The following is a 16218-nucleotide window of genomic DNA, read 5'->3' on the forward strand; positions in this document are numbered from 1 at the left end:
ATAGAAGTAAAAGTAGCCTGATCATCAGCTCTTTTACCTTCTATTCAAGTTAAAAAAAGGCGAATCTCGTGTGCCTATTCACACATTTGGGTTTGGTGTGAATCATGATGCATGTGCATTACACTATATAGCTGAGCATTCCGGAGGGATGTTTTCGTTTGTAAATTCGGAGAATGTGACACAAGACGGTTTTGCTCAGTGTATTGGCGGGCTTTTGAGCATTGTGGTTCAAGAACTGCGAGTTGAAGTCAAGTGTGACATCCCGTGTTACAGCTCGGGTCTATTAAAGCCGGGAGTTACAAAGCGTGTATGGATGATAATAGAAGATCAGGATATATTGAAGTTGGCGATTTATATGCTGAAGAAGACAGAAATTTTCTCATAGAAATGGATATTGCAGTGGGTAACGAAATGTCATTGCGAAATTTAAAGTTACTTATACGGACCCGGTAAAGAAAACAATGGTCGTGGTTGGTGACAACGAAGATGTGATGATCTCAAGGCCCGAGACAGCTTTGGGAGACCAAAAAGTGTCGATAGAAGTTGACCGACAAAAGAACTGGCTTATGGCCTTCGAGGTGATAGCTGAGGCCCGAAGGATGGCTGAAAGTGATAATTTAACGTCGGCAGTGTCGTTACTCGAAGAATGTTGAAAAAAGCTGGCGTGTTCTGTGTCGGGCCGTGGAGATGATGTGTTAGTTGTTGGTTTGATGGCCGAGTTGAGGGAAATGATAGAGAGAATGGTGAACCGTTCTACATATGAGCATTTCAGTCGGGCTTATGTGTTGTCGAGCTTGAGCTCACACTCGTGGCAGCGGGCCACGACTAGGGGTGGCTCGACCGAGTTGACAAGCGAGATACATACTTACCAAATACAGACAATGGTGGACATGATTATCATATCTTATACAATGCCTTCAACATCAATGGTCAATCCCACTGCTACACCACCCAATAACAAAAGGTGCTTAAATGATGGGAGAATGTAACCTTTTTAATTTAAGTTTATGTTTTCATTTTAGCTTTAAAAAGTTTGGGTATATTATTCCAATTAGTTTTGATTGGTTTTAACTTTTAAGTGAACAAGTAATGTAAGAATGCTTACAAGTTTGAATCTTATGAATATTTATTTAATATATGATCATTGATAGTTTGGTGTTTTTAAATTTGTATGATCAGCTTGTTGGATATTTTAGTTGTCACAAGTTTCAAGATTTCAAGGGATTCAAACTCATATCTCCAATTTGGTTTGTTTGTTGGCCTACAGCCCAAACAAACAAGCAGCCCGATCACGACAAATAAGCGGTCCATAAACTATGTTTAAGTTAGGGTTGTTCATGAGCTGAGCCAAACCGAGCGAAGGCTTGCTCGTTGTTTGGCTTGTTTACAACCGAACCGAACCGAACGGCTAAAATTCGAACCGAACGGAACTCGAAACAAGTTGTAATGCATGATAATTTGGTTTCATCACAAGTTTGACTTGTTTTATTCAGATTTGTAGAGATTATGGCTCGTGTATTCTCTCGGGCAGCGTGGCGATGTGTGTGGCATATGGTTCAGGTAAAGATATATATCAAGTATAGGGGTGTAAACAAGCCGAGCCCGAGCTCAACCCTAGGCTTGAGTTTGGCTCGTTTTGACTTATGAGAGCTCGAGCTCAGTTCATTTTGATATACAAGAGCTCGAGCTCAGTTTGTGATTCGTTCTTTCAAGAAAAATAAGACCGTACAGTATGTCAGGCCCGTGATTTGTTTTTTCGAGCTCTACTCGTTGCTCTTTTTTTTCAAGCTCGTGGTTCGTTTTTTTTTTTGCTTAGTGTTTATTTATTATTAATTAATTTATATTCAATTTTAGTTATTTATATATATATATTTTATATAACATAATATATATTATTTAGTTATTAGTTATTTTATCATAATTTTATGTATAATAAATAGTTTTGTATAAATATAAATTTAATGCATAGTTGAAAATCATATAATTATTAGGCTTGTGAGAGCTCGATAAATGAAACTCAAGCTTGGGCTCGTTTATTAAACAAGCTTATTTTAAGGATTGAGCTTGTTTAACTTCGACTTGATTCGAGCTTCTAACAAGCCTATCTCGAGTAGCTCATGAGCCGGGCTTGGCTCGTATATACCCATACTCAAGTCACAAGGCGATATGGTCATATAGGACGTGTGCCAAACATTCCACCCTTCGAATGTCATCGTTTACAATAATTCTAACATTAACTTTATTTGTTTTTGGTGTGAATCATGATGCGGGTGCATGGATGGGGTTTGGATTTGCACTTAGAAGATGCGTTAACGTCAGTCAATCAGCTAATCATCCATTTTTATATTCTTGTCATATAACTTATTACTTATGTTAATATCAACTTTATGACCTCTCAGACCGCACACGAGAAAATCGGCGTTGTTGATTCACAGTGGATCATTCATCAAGTCGTTCCTTCTCTCGGTAGCCTAGTGAGTCACCATTTTGTTTGAAATACTAAACAACCATCTTCTTACTTCTGACAGACTGACATGATTAATATTATTACTGTTATTATTTTAACAAATTCAGGGTAAATCTGAGAACGATGAAGCTCCATGGAAAGGGGTAAGAGATAGATGCAAAAGCGAGTGGGCATTGTTTCAAGATCGGCTTGCAAATGCAGATAAAGCTTACTTTAGCCTAGCTATGTTTGTTGACCCGTTTTGGGCGGTTCAGCCAGTGAGATGCTTGGTTATAGGGATCCATATAGTCCCACTATATGATGAGAATGTCAGTTTTTGTGCATAGTTTATGTTATTATGATAGCAGACTTCAGTGACTTTGTTTCCTTTGTGGTTGATGTTTTGTAAGGATGGTAATACTTTTGTATTAATCTTATATACTTTTAGTTGGACTAGAAATGACATGAGTTGAGTTTGATCTTTGTTAATTGTGTTACCTTCTTGATAAGAAAACATGTACCGGCCCGGCCCAACCGGAAGTATTGTATATTTGTATGGTCTTATTTTTCTAGATTTTGTTTATTGCAAATGTGTGATAAGAGGTTACATCAATGCCAAAATTAACTTGAATTATTGTAGGCAAAGGTTGTTGAGTCATGACCCAAGCTGCTATTTGGAGTATGATTCAAGATGCACTCATTCCCAGGGGCGGAACCACAGGAGGGTCAAGGGGGTCCGTTGATCCTCCGGTGTCCAAAGTTTATGTCCAAAGTTTATGTTGTTTGGAGTATGATTCAAGATGCACTCATTCCCAGGGGCGGAACCACAGGAGGGTCAAGGGGGTCCGTTGACCCTCCGGTGTCCAAAGTTTATGTTAACATGCATATCCGACGAAGAACCTTTTTTTAGTTTTAACCTTAAAAAATGTTCTTGTAGAGCCGTTTAAGTGAAAAAAAATGGTGAAAACAGCAGTTTTGTAGAAAACTTCGGCGGCGGGCGGGGAACAATGTGAATTTCTGGTGAGAGGAATAAAAAGGAAGATGAAGAAGGCAGGATAATAAATGGTTTTTTTAGGTTAATAAAATAAAGAAACTAATATTTTACTACATTTAAGAATAGATTGTAGACGATAGATAGACCTTTGAGTTGTGACATATGCTAGCTCTCATTAAAAATGATCACTAGTTTTTTTTTTCTTTTACAAGAAGCATAGGGATTTAGATTTTTTTTTTTCATTTTATTGTTTGATATTTTGTTGTGTATTTTTATTAGTTTATCATCTAGTTGCTTTAGGATTTATATAATTTTTGTAAATTCTTTTTTTATCATATTTTAAATAAATAATAACTATATAATATAATTTTTCACTAATATAGAGATCATTTTAGAAAGATAATTAGGCAAAAGAAAAGCTTTAATCAAACATAAAGGGTCATAAATCCGTGTTATAACAATAACAAAAAAAGAGTTTAAGAATTAGCGGAATTATGAACGTTTGACGAGTATAAAAGAAATTCCTGTTACGATCCCCCAGTTGAAAAGTTCTAGTTTCGTCACTGCTCATTCCATCTAACAAATCAATTAATTAATGTAACTATTTTAATACAACTCTTGTTCTTGTTTAATTTTTCTTTAAGTATGGTCGTTTTTGCTTATGAACAAATAGTTGGTGTAAGATTAGGGATATAAATTCATGACACGACACAAACATAACTAAAAAGTTCATAGGTTGTGATTGATTTTAAACCAGCTCTGGTCATCCTGATTGATTTGTGGACTATAATTTGTTTAAAAATGTAATTAATACCATAACCTAAATTATTAGATAATACCAAATTTAGGTTTGCGGCACAGTTTGTTACTCGTTTGCCTCTGTCTTGATGTAAACATTATACTTTATTATAATTTATCTTAAATATTTTTATTTCGAATCCAAGCAAACATGAAAAAAGAAAAGCAATTTTATTATAAACCGATCCATTCCATTTGCCTTGAGTCTCACATTCTCCTGCTTCTTTTCAACTACTTTCTGGTGTTCAGAACTCGCTCGAGTTGCAGTCGAATTCGGACCTTAACTGAAGTAAATTTGTAAGTTGTGAAAAGAAGATGGGAGAGTTAACAGGGTACCAGTTGGGGTTATTGGTGCATTGTTTCTATCAGTGACATCATCTGTGTCAATTGTTATTTGCAGCAAGCCCTTGATGAGCAATCTGGGCTTTCCTTTTGGTAATTTTTCTGTATATTATTTCTATGTTTATTTTCATGTCAAATAACCATTTTTGTCCATTTTTGTTAAAATACACGTGTAGATTAGGTATATCCGCGCGTTAAATATAGTTTTCTGGTATTCAATATTCAAGTAAATTACAATGTCATTACCGTTATACATTATAATATAAGAAATATTTCTATGTTTATTTTCATGTCAAATAACCATTTTTGTCCATTTTTGTTAAAATACACGTATAGATTAGGTATATTCGAGCGTTAAATATAGTTTTCTAGTATTCAATATTCAAGTAAATTACAATGTCAATACCGTTATACATTATAATATAAGAAACTGAAGCAGTTTTGATATTTGATATTTAAAAAAATCCCATAGCAGAGTAAGCAAATATGGTATAATTCTGTCTCTAGGACTGTTTTATAAATTCCTTTCCGGTTGCATCTCTTAAAATAAGTTCAGTATCAATTTTTATTTCAAGTTTCTCATAGATTCACGAAAAATAAAAAGGATAACACTTGAAAAAATGTTATAAAGTTTCAGACACGACCTGAACATGACATGAAAATATTCAGGTTTTGGGTTCTTCTTAAAAAAGGGCCATGCTCGGGTTTACCTATTTAGCCCGTTTAGTTAAACAGATCGACGGTTGACCTGCATTATGTTTAGTTAAAGAGGTCGACCCATTAACCTGTTTAACCTATTTATTTACAACTCACCGACTCAATTACACGCTTACAACTTGGTTATCACCCACCAACCAGTTTGACTAGTTTGGATAATTAATGGTTAAAAGAGTTATGCTTTTGACACGAATAAAATTATGGGTCATGTTCAAGTTGAACTATTTAACCTACCGAACACGATTGACGCCCCTAGGTTTTGCTAAATCTTCAGAACCGAAAACAAACAATTACTTGATGAAATTAAATACATAAATAAACGCGTAAGTTAAGACAATAAATAATTTACACATTTTGTACTAAAAATAAACTTATTAGAAAATGATAAAATTGGGGGGAAATCTTCATTGGTATAAATAATAAAGTAGGAGCCCGATTAACGGTTCGTATCACTTACGCGTTTATTTATGTATTTAACTTCATCAAGTAATTGTTTGTTTTCAGTTACGAGGATTTACAATAAAGATGTGATTGAACATGATAGCTTCTTACAAAATTTTTCCACTTTTCTCTCTTAGAGCATTTTCAACTCATCCCCTAAAATTATGTGAGGCGAGTTTGCAAATTATAGGGTGGGGTTATGAGTGTAAACTATAGGGTTAAGAGAGAAAATGCAGTACTTTTTGTAAATTTGGGAAACTTTATTAGCCCCCATTTATTTTTTAATATTTGTTGAATTGGTTGTGAGTAGATTAAAGAGAAAATTGTAATGATAAAGGTTTAACAAGTATTATTTAATCAAACAAGTGAGAGAAATGGAGTGCTTTATAGTGTAATTTTAGATATAGAGATGGGGGACAGGCTGGGAATGCTCTTATAAGAGCTAAGCATTTCTTTGTATACAATATTTGTAATTTAATTTTTAACTTTATCCTTCATATTAAAATTAGTAGTTTAACTTTTTTTTCGTTTCAACTCTAGATAATGGAACACATGACTGACCATATGTTAAAACATGTTGTCTAAAAAAAACAAAAAAAAAACATATAAAGTGATTGGCCTTAGATTTTATTAATCTTTATTAGAAAACAAACATTAAGTGAAATTTTCTTTCTTTAAAATTTGAAATTAATTATTTTATTTAAATGTAAGGCCCCGAACCCGGTAGCCCTACTTTAGCGTCGGATTTACTCATAAACACAGTTCTTACAAATCAGAGTTCATTAAAACTTTCGCGGAATATAAAAACTTTCATAAAACATTTCATACATAACACGCCTTGTCTTAAAACATCATTTTGTCTTTCAAAATTAACGAAACATTAAACTTAAACGTCTTGAGTCTTCAGATGCCAGTCTCCTATTCGCCCACCATGTGCCCGCTCAAGCTAGCTGTCTCATTCTACTCACCTGCGTGCATACTAAAAGTCAGCTACGCTGAGTGAGTTCTAGTTAATCGTACGCCATACAATACATACATATACATACCTATCCGAAGATACATATCCATACTTCACTAGTTACCCTTCTGTTCTACATACATACTTGCTACCATACATACATACATATCTACAATCACTAACCTCAGTCTACCGAGAGTACGTTCATAGTCCGCCGTCTATACCTGTACTCAAGGTCGTGAACACGTAAAAGGTCCGCAGTCCTTACCTATGTTCACCATTCATGGTACGTACAAGGTCCGCGGTCCTTCCCTATACCATCATACATCCACAACACGTACAAGGTCCACAGTCTTTCCCTATGTTGCAACCTAATTCATAGCACGTACGAGGTCCGCAGTCCTCCCCTATGCTACCACATCACAATGCAGCACATATAAGGTCCACAGTCCTTTCCTATGCTGATGCTTATCTATAATACGTATAAGGTCCGCAGTCCTTAACTACGTTGTCGTCTATTATCTGTAACACGTATAAGGCCCACCGTCCCTATCTACGTTTACATCTATCATCTACATTACGTATAAGGACCGCAGTCCTTAACTACGCCATCACCAGCCGAGTCTATGTCCGACAGAAGCTAGAGGGATTTGCCATCCTAACTTACTATGTCGAATGTAGAACTCACATACCATTCGTGTACCTATATACACATACTTCACATATACAATAATTACATTATAACATAAGAACACTCTAGGCGTTCTTTACATCATTCATTTAACAACCATACCCCTTGTCGATACGTGCAATATCCGAAGATCGTTCACGCCCCGACAAGTATTCATTGTAATATTCATACATCTTCGATATATAATATTCGTACCTTTATTTTTAACCTGACAGTACGCGCAATATCCGAAGATCGTTCGCGTACCGACAAGCAATCATTCATATCCATCACATATATCACATATGGCATACACTTATCACTTAGGATAAATGTATTAACAACACATCGAGTATGCACACAGCCCCGAAAACATAACAAGGAATGGGGCTAGAAACTCACCTGAACTCTGCTTCTTCCTCCGATAGTTGTAAAATCCCTTCTTTAACTGAGCTCGGCTGACTGTATAAGTTACACGTATCAATTAACTATCACTACTCATATCATCTTTCTAGTCTTAATTACTACCCACAAAGAACGGGGGTCCGGGGGCAGCGCCCCTGGCAGCGGGGTCTAGGGGCGGCAGCCCCTAGCAGGGTCCAAGGGGCAGAGCCCCTGGCTGGGGTCGAGCTGCCAGGTCAGCTTGGAAAAATTTTATTTACATTAACTGTCTTAACACATTTTCCATTAGGTTTTTAATTTATTTTCTAAGCGAACCTAACTTTAGGCGAAGTTAAACCTTAAGCGAACTTAGCTTTAGGCGAAGTTGTCATCAGGCGAACTTGGTTTTAGGCGAAGTTGTCATCAGGCGAACTTAGCCTGCAGGCGAAGTTCATCAGGCGAACTTAGCTTGCAAGCGAAGTTCATCAGCTGCAGGTACTGTTCGCTCTTAAATCCTTCGTTTCTTAACCAAATAACTCGATTTAGGTATCCACGGAATCGTCTGACCAGCGCCTACAAACCCCAACCATCAAATCGTCCTAACATCGATGTTTAAAGGGTGCGATTTAGGCATATAGGTTACGGGTCCTTTTTATCAATCGATTAACCCATCAAATCATAACCATTTTCAGTAAGTTTAGCTTTGTTGGATTCGTTTTTACCATACAAACACAGATCTATCATTTCTATACTAATCCAAACCTAAACGAACAAGTTCTCGGTATAAACGTACCGTAAATGAGTCGAACTACGAACACGAGCTGGTCTTGTTGCTTTGGTTCGTCACGACGATCTAGCACCAACAAGCTCGGGTCCTCGCCTTTGGATCTTGGTTCGGGTCGTGTGTGTTTTGGGTGTGTGTAGAGATTAGGATGGATAAATGGATGGAATGGAAAGGATTGGGGTTTAAGGGGGTATTTATACTCCCTCAAGCCCATTGACCGAATGCCCATATTTCCTTTTGGTCCATATCCAATCCCATCTAATTATCCTACTAAGTCTTCATATTATGCTATTATTATTATCGTTCCACTAACTCGTTTATTTCACCCGACAAAATAATATATTAAATATTACTTTAGAAATTTCGGGATGTTACATTAAATCAATATGAAAATCCATTATTTATAAAACTTTAATGTTAATAACTAATAAAATATATTTATATAAAACTAAATAGTATATTCATGTTGGTATTAGATTTTTAAAACATGAAATAATTATTAAAAAGATAAAATAACAGAAAAAATTGAAAAAAGAATAAAATATGAAACTATTAATAAGAAAAAGAAATATAGATTTAATATGAGAGAGAGGTGGAATAATTTTGTAAAAATAACTCATATATAATAACATATGGCATTAATACCATGTAGAACACGTGTTATAATAAATAAATTTATTAAAATAATAACACAATGTGAAATACAAAAACAAAAAATATGTTTAAAAGATATAAAGATATAATATATGGTAGAATAAATACACATTACACAATATGGAAATAAAAAGTTGTTGAAAATTCATAAATCTCTAAATATTTTTTTGTATACAATATTTGTTATTTTAACCTTCATATCAAAATTAGTAGTTTTGTTTTGTTTTTGCTTTCAACTTTTTATAATAACACACATAACTTGCCATGCGTTAAAACATGTTGTCTAAAAAACAAATCAATATCTATAGTGATTGGCTTTAGTTTTATTAATCTTTATTGCAAAACAAGCATAAAGTGAAATTTTCTTTATTTGAAATTTAAATTAATTATTTTATCTAAATCAGCGTGAAAAATTATTCCTTATAAAAATTTAATATTTATAACTAATACAATATATTTATATAAAACTAAATAATATATGTTGTTATTAAATTTTTTATATCAAAAAATAATTATTAAAAAGAAAAATAATAGATTAAAAAGAAAAAAAGTTAAATATAAAATATTAATTAAAAAGAGAATTGTATTTAATAAGAGAGAGAGAGGTGAGAAATTTTGTAGGAACTTATTTTGTGTGATGTCATGTGGCATTGAGAACTTTATTTATTATATAGGTGAAAAGATGTTGTAACCAACAAAATTTTGTATGTGTATAATTAAACCGATATGTAAAGATCGGGTTCTATATGTTTTAATTCATGGTAAATCTTTAGGAGTGATAAAATTACAAATATCGTATACAAATAAATATTTAAAGATTTATGAATTTAAAAAAAAAATTATTTCCATTTTATTATACCATATATTATATCTTTTGAACATACTTTCTGTATTTCATATTGTGTTATTATTTAAATAAATTTATTTATTCTAACCCGCATTCTACACGGGTTTCTTAATGCTATATGTCATGACACATGAGTGATCCTAACAAAATTTTTCCATCTCTCTCTGATATTAAATATATATTTCTTTTTCTTATTAATATTTTATATTTTATTCTTTTTTATTTTTAATAATTATTTTTTGGTTTAAAAATTTAATACCAACATAAATATATTATTTTTTTTATATAAATATGTTGTATTAGTTATTGATATTAAGCTTTTATAATTAACGAATTTTCGCGTTGATTTTGATAAAATAATTAATTTCAAATAAAGAAATTTTCACCTTATGTTTATTTTGCAATGAAGAATACTAAAAGCTAAGGCCAATCGCTTTAGGTAGCTTGTTTGTTTTTGAGACAACTTGTTTTAACACATGGTTAGTTTATGTGTTTCATTATCTAAAGTTAAAATAAAAAAAAAACGAAACTACTAATTTTAATATGGAGGATAAAGTTATAAATAAAATTACAAATATCATATATAAAGAAATATTTAGAGATTTACGAATTTTCAACTTTTCTTTATTCATATTGTGTATTGTGTAATTTATTCTACCATATATTTATATATGTTGAACATATTTTTTATATTTCATATTTTGTTATTATTTTAAATAAATTTATTTACAGCAACTTCACATAATAGTAACCAACTTTCAAAAGTATTCCAACCTAGGGGTTATAATATATAACCATAAGATAAATGCATTATATGAACCTTCATATATAAATGCCTTATGATTTCAGATTCAAAACATGACTCAAGTAAATTTTTTTATAGTGGTAGGTTTTTCCTCTTTGACAGTATTTTTTGGGTAAGTCAGATTTAGAGCGTCAAAATCAATATGAAATGTATCTGTATCAAAATGACCCATTCAAGTAATGGAGGTAGTTCCAAAAAGCTAATTATTATTATTTTCTTAACAACTTACAAATAAAAAATTGCCTAGCTACTTCATATGAGGTGACCCAATTTCTAAAGGCCACCGCTAGCTGGCCAAACCAAGTCGTATAGAGCGTTTAACAGCCTCCAAGTCATCTCCAGTTCCCGAGGAAAACCCACTCGTCTAAAGGCCCACTGGTGGTAAACCCTGTACGCCTTGAATATCGAACCGGATATCATAAAGATTCTAGTCTTCTTTCATTAAATACACATACCCTTCCTAAAATATTACTATGGGGATTAAACAGAACCAGACTTCCTATCAATGTTGTTAAGATCGGACCGGAACGGTCAACCGGTCTGACCGGGTTTCGGTCAACCGAATGTTCCGGTTCTATACAGTTCGTTTGGTTCCCAGAAAAACTAGCCGGTCCGAACTAGTTCACAAGTCCGACCTAAAAATTGGGCTGGTTGAACCGGTTTACCATGAATTTTTTTTTTGGAAAGCCTTTTTCTAGTCTAAACCGCCATTTTTGAGGAATAATTGTCTGTCCAGTCTGACCGGTTTAACCTGTTGAACCAGTGAACCTATTACTTGTTCGGTTCAATGTCTGGTCCAATTATGAAATCATTGCTTACTATCACTACACCACCACGCTAGAAAGCTATACGTATTGTGTTCTTCTAGATACTAATCATTGATGTTATATACCTTTTAGTGACACGTATATGCCAATAAATGATTACAAAATTCATGACAAATAATAAAATATAGCATAGCATAGCATAGCATAGTTTGATTAATTAATAATAATAATTGGTAACCAAGCCAACCCAAAGCGAACATGGCGTTTACCATCTTCCCCGCGTCCCCTGTATTTCTCTCTCTAAATCTCAAATCACCAAACACAAAACCCTACTAACCGATGATCAAAATCTCCACCGTTAGATGCCGCCGCACCAGGATATGCATCCTCTCCTTACTCTTCCTCTCTGTCTTCGCTCCGATCCTGCTGCTCTACGGTACGATTCTTACTCTTCGTCTTTCTTTAATTGATTACTATACGGTGAGATAATATTATCCGTGTTTTGTGGTGCAGGATCGACTGGATTCGTTGAGGATTTATCGACTTTGGTATGATCCTTTGATATTTATGCTGTTTTTTGTTTTTGTTAAGTTAGTGTGGTTATCGTTATTGTTATTGATTAGACTGAAGTTAGGTTTGTAAATAATAAATTATAATATCCGACTCGATGTAATTGATGAAATTGGAGAATAGTTAAAACGATATGATTCATAAATATGCAAATGTTTCATACAAAATGATATAATTCATATTATTTATATAAATAATATGAACTGAACTTTTGTTTAAAGCAGAAAACATTTTATAAAAATAATTATAGAAGTCATTATTATTATTTAATAGGAAATATAGAAAGATTAAAAAAATATAATTCATAAATCATATTACATGGGTAAAATAATGAAATGATCAATTTATTTAAATAATTATGAATGAACTGAACATTTTTTTCGAGTGGAAAATATTTTATAAAAATAATTATAGAAATTAATAGGAGGGAGATGCGGGAACAAAAAAGTATAGAAAGATTAAGAAAATATTTATAGTTATTTAGAGAGAGACGAGAAAAAAAGGGTTATGATGAACTCATATCGCTTTACTCTTTTATTATGTAGTATATTGTAGTATATAGATAGAGATATAAATTTAGATGTGGATGAACTCATAATGATTCATTATTTTCTTTGTTTTTTCCAGAAAGGAAGGAGGGATCTCCGGAAGCTTAACTTAGTAACGCAGGTTATTATTTGCATTTTGCAATGCTGGTTTCTACTTTGATTTGATTGAAAATTTCATGTCAGAAAAATATATTGTTATTATTAATAATATGTTTCAGTTGATTGAGTTGCTTACTGTTGTGTATTAGGAGGAAGGCGTTGGCTTAAGAGAACCAGTTTTAGAGGTTTACAAAGATGTAAATGTTGATTCCAATGTCAGTTCCAGATTCACAGATTTAGGTATTCAGCCTGACAATATTTGAGTTCGTCAAGTATAACTTGATTGATTAATCAGTTGATTGATTAATGAGAACTGTCCGGTTCTTTATTATTAATGATTATCTGCTGAATGATTTCAGAAGGAGATGTTGACGCAAAAGGAATTAGTGGACAGAGTCAAGAAGAGAAAAGACTGGTGACTTCAGTGATAGTGGTTTGATTTGATCCATGCTTTGATTTTTATACTGTAATTTGTACATCTTGTATTTTTGCCTTTGAAAAATGCGAACAATTTATTTATATGTTTTGATGACGTGACATGATCAGGATGCACAACCACAAGCACGGAGGGTAGTAATTGATGCAAAGATTAAAGAGATGAAAGATCAGCTGATAAGGGCCAAAGCTTACTTGAGTTTTGCAGTGCCAGCTGGCAATGCTCATTTAATTAAGGAATTACGTTTACGAGTTAAAGATTTAGAACGAGCCATGGGAGATGTCAGCAAAGACTCTGATTTGTCTAGGAGGTTACCGATCATTTCTTTTGCTTTTATAGGCATCATTATCACTGCTCTTTAGTAAAATGGATGGTTAAGCTGTTCACTTTTTGACATGGGTCCAAGCTAGACTTGTTAGGCTGACGCCGCTGAGGTGCTGACCCAAAACACCTTTTGTCCAAAATTTAAAGTTTTGTACAACTAACTAGCGTGCCAAATTTTATTACAAAACCATATTTTTATAGGTATGACCTGTTTTAGAAATAAACATAACATGAATATAATGATTTATTTATACATTAAAGTACTTTTCATTGGCGTTTGACTTGTTTTATAGGTATGACCTGTTAGAGATAAACATAACATGAATAGAACTATTTATAAGTAAATGTGTTGAAATTACCACCTCTATTGACTTCAAACAAAAATATCGTCAGATTTATGCAATGCAGATTTATCTTTGGATTTGCATACATTTCCATCATTTTTACATTTTTAATACTGATTTTTGGATATTGATCTCTTCAGGGCTTTTCAGAGGATGCGGTCGATGGAAAATTCCTTACAAAAGTCAGCACGGATTTATCCCGATTGCTCATTAATGGTGAAGAAGCTTCGTGCGATGGCTAACAATGCTGAAGAACAGGTTCGGGTACATAAGGAGCAAGAGTCTTTTCTTGTACAGCTGGCTGGAAGAACGACTCCCAAAGGGCTTCATTGTCTTTCAATGAGACTAACATCTGAATATTTTGTTTTGAATCCTGAAGAGAGAAAGCTTCCAAGCAATCCAGATGTGCATGATTCAAATCTTTATCATTTTGTTGTGTTTTCTGATAATGTTCTGGCGTGTTCTGTTGTGGTGGACTCTACTGTTTCCTCTGCAAAGGTATGCTGACCTGGCTCTATCTGATTATTTTTATCATCATATTAAAAAAAAAAACTAATACTTAGACGTTAGACATAAGTCACACAACACTAACAACCATCTATTTTTTCAATCACATAACAAATGAAAGAAGTGAATAGTTGCTTTTGATATTAAAAATAGGTGGTTTGTGATTATACTTGAATGTTATATTTTTGAAAGATCAGAAATAAAAAAAAAGAGGTAGTTGTTAACAATAGCCCAAAGGGATATTGTTAACAAAAAGTCTATAAGTAATTTAAATCTTTCATTCACAAAATGATTTGGAAGTTGTATGCGTTCCAGTTAGCTTTTGTGAGACTTTCAATCCGTTTGGCTAACATGACCCTTTCCCTTTGTATTTATTGTTTTGAACCATTTTGACCCAACCCGTTTGGCTAATATGACCATCATACATGTATTATTTAATTATTCAAAGGAAAAAGAAACAAAAATATTGTTGGTTCATGTAACACGATCTGACCTGCTTTAGAAACTTGTTTTGACCCAAACCCGTTATTTAAATAATCATTTCCACTTATATATAATACTTATGTTATAGAATGAGTGGTAACTTTTTACTTTTTTTATTGTGGATTCACAGGAGCCAGGGAAAATTGTGTTTCATGTGGTGACAGATTCTCTCAGCTTTGCAGCATTCTCAATGTGGTTCATATTACATCCTCCTAAAAAAGCTTCAATCCAGATTCATAACATAGACAATTTTGATTGGTTCTCCACTAAATACAATCCACCAAATACCGATGGTCATGATTCACAGGACCCGAGATATACGTCCACCTTAAACCACCTAAGATTTTACTTACCAGATATTTTCCCGACATTAAACAAGATTATACTTCTTGATCATGATGTGGTTGTACAAAAAGACTTAACACACCTTTGGAGAGTAAACATGATGGGAAAAGTCAACGGGGCGGTCAAGACTTGTGGAAATGATCCTGCGCATTGCAGGGTGAGTTTGTTACTCAACTTATCTGATCCAACGGTAGGAAAAAGATTTAGCAACAATGCATGCACATGGGTGTTTGGTGTAAATGTGTTTGATTTGAAGAAATGGAGGAAAATGAATCTGACCAGTGTTTATGGCAAATATCTGCAACTGGTACGTGTTTTTTGTTTTTTCAGTAATTTATTTTCAGTTGAATTATTATTTGCTTAGAAAACTGCATATATAAGTGAAGCCCGGGCTTGTTTATCAAACACGCTCAGTTTTAGGATTGAGCTCGGACTCGAGCTCATTCAAACTCGGTTCGATTAAAGCTTTTAGCGAGCCGAGGCTGGCTCAAGAGCGGCTTTGCTTGTTTACACCTCTATTTTTGATGACATTCGGCACTACATTTGGTTTTATGCATTTGAATACATGCCTTAATATTACGTTTGATAGGTTTTCTTTTTAGCTATTGTTTTAAATACTCTGTTTTTTTCGATAAATATTGCAGGGGAAAAATAAGCCAATGTGGAAAGCTGGTACCTTACCCTTAGGTTGGATGACATTTTACAATCAAACCATTGGTTTGGACCAGAAATGGCAAATTCATGGATTAGGATATTATTCTGGTATTAGACAAGAAGATATCGAGCGTGCAGCAGTCATACACTATGATGGAGTTATGAAACCATGGTTAGATATCGGTTTTGAGAAGTACAAAACATACTGGAGAAAACATGTCAAATACAATCACCCGTATTTGCAGCAGTGCAATATTGCCTAATATCCCTCACCAAAATTTTTATTAAACACAACAACACTAGT

The 16218-nt window shown here is 33.5% G+C and overlaps 1 protein-coding gene across 1 annotated transcript; it reads left to right on the plus strand.

Moving 5' to 3' along the window:
- The first annotated feature begins 461 nt into the window (after window positions 1-461).
- LOC143577071 (putative galacturonosyltransferase 6) lies at window positions 462-16218 on the plus strand. Its single transcript, XM_077061015.1, has 10 exons — window positions 462-578; window positions 2400-2474; window positions 2575-2775; window positions 12802-12843; window positions 12971-13061; window positions 13181-13254; window positions 13368-13567; window positions 14066-14423; window positions 15046-15567; window positions 15905-16218. The coding sequence occupies exons 1-10, from the start codon at window positions 462-464 to the stop codon at window positions 16175-16177; spliced, it is 1953 nt and encodes a 650-aa protein (XP_076917130.1). The 3' UTR covers window positions 16178-16218.

The sequence above is a fragment of the Bidens hawaiensis genome, unplaced genomic scaffold (assembly GCF_021521415.1).
Source record: "Bidens hawaiensis isolate Kalapana, Puna unplaced genomic scaffold, B.hawaiensis_p1.1 tig00028460_1, whole genome shotgun sequence".
Lineage (NCBI taxonomy): Eukaryota > Viridiplantae > Streptophyta > Magnoliopsida > Asterales > Asteraceae > Bidens > Bidens hawaiensis.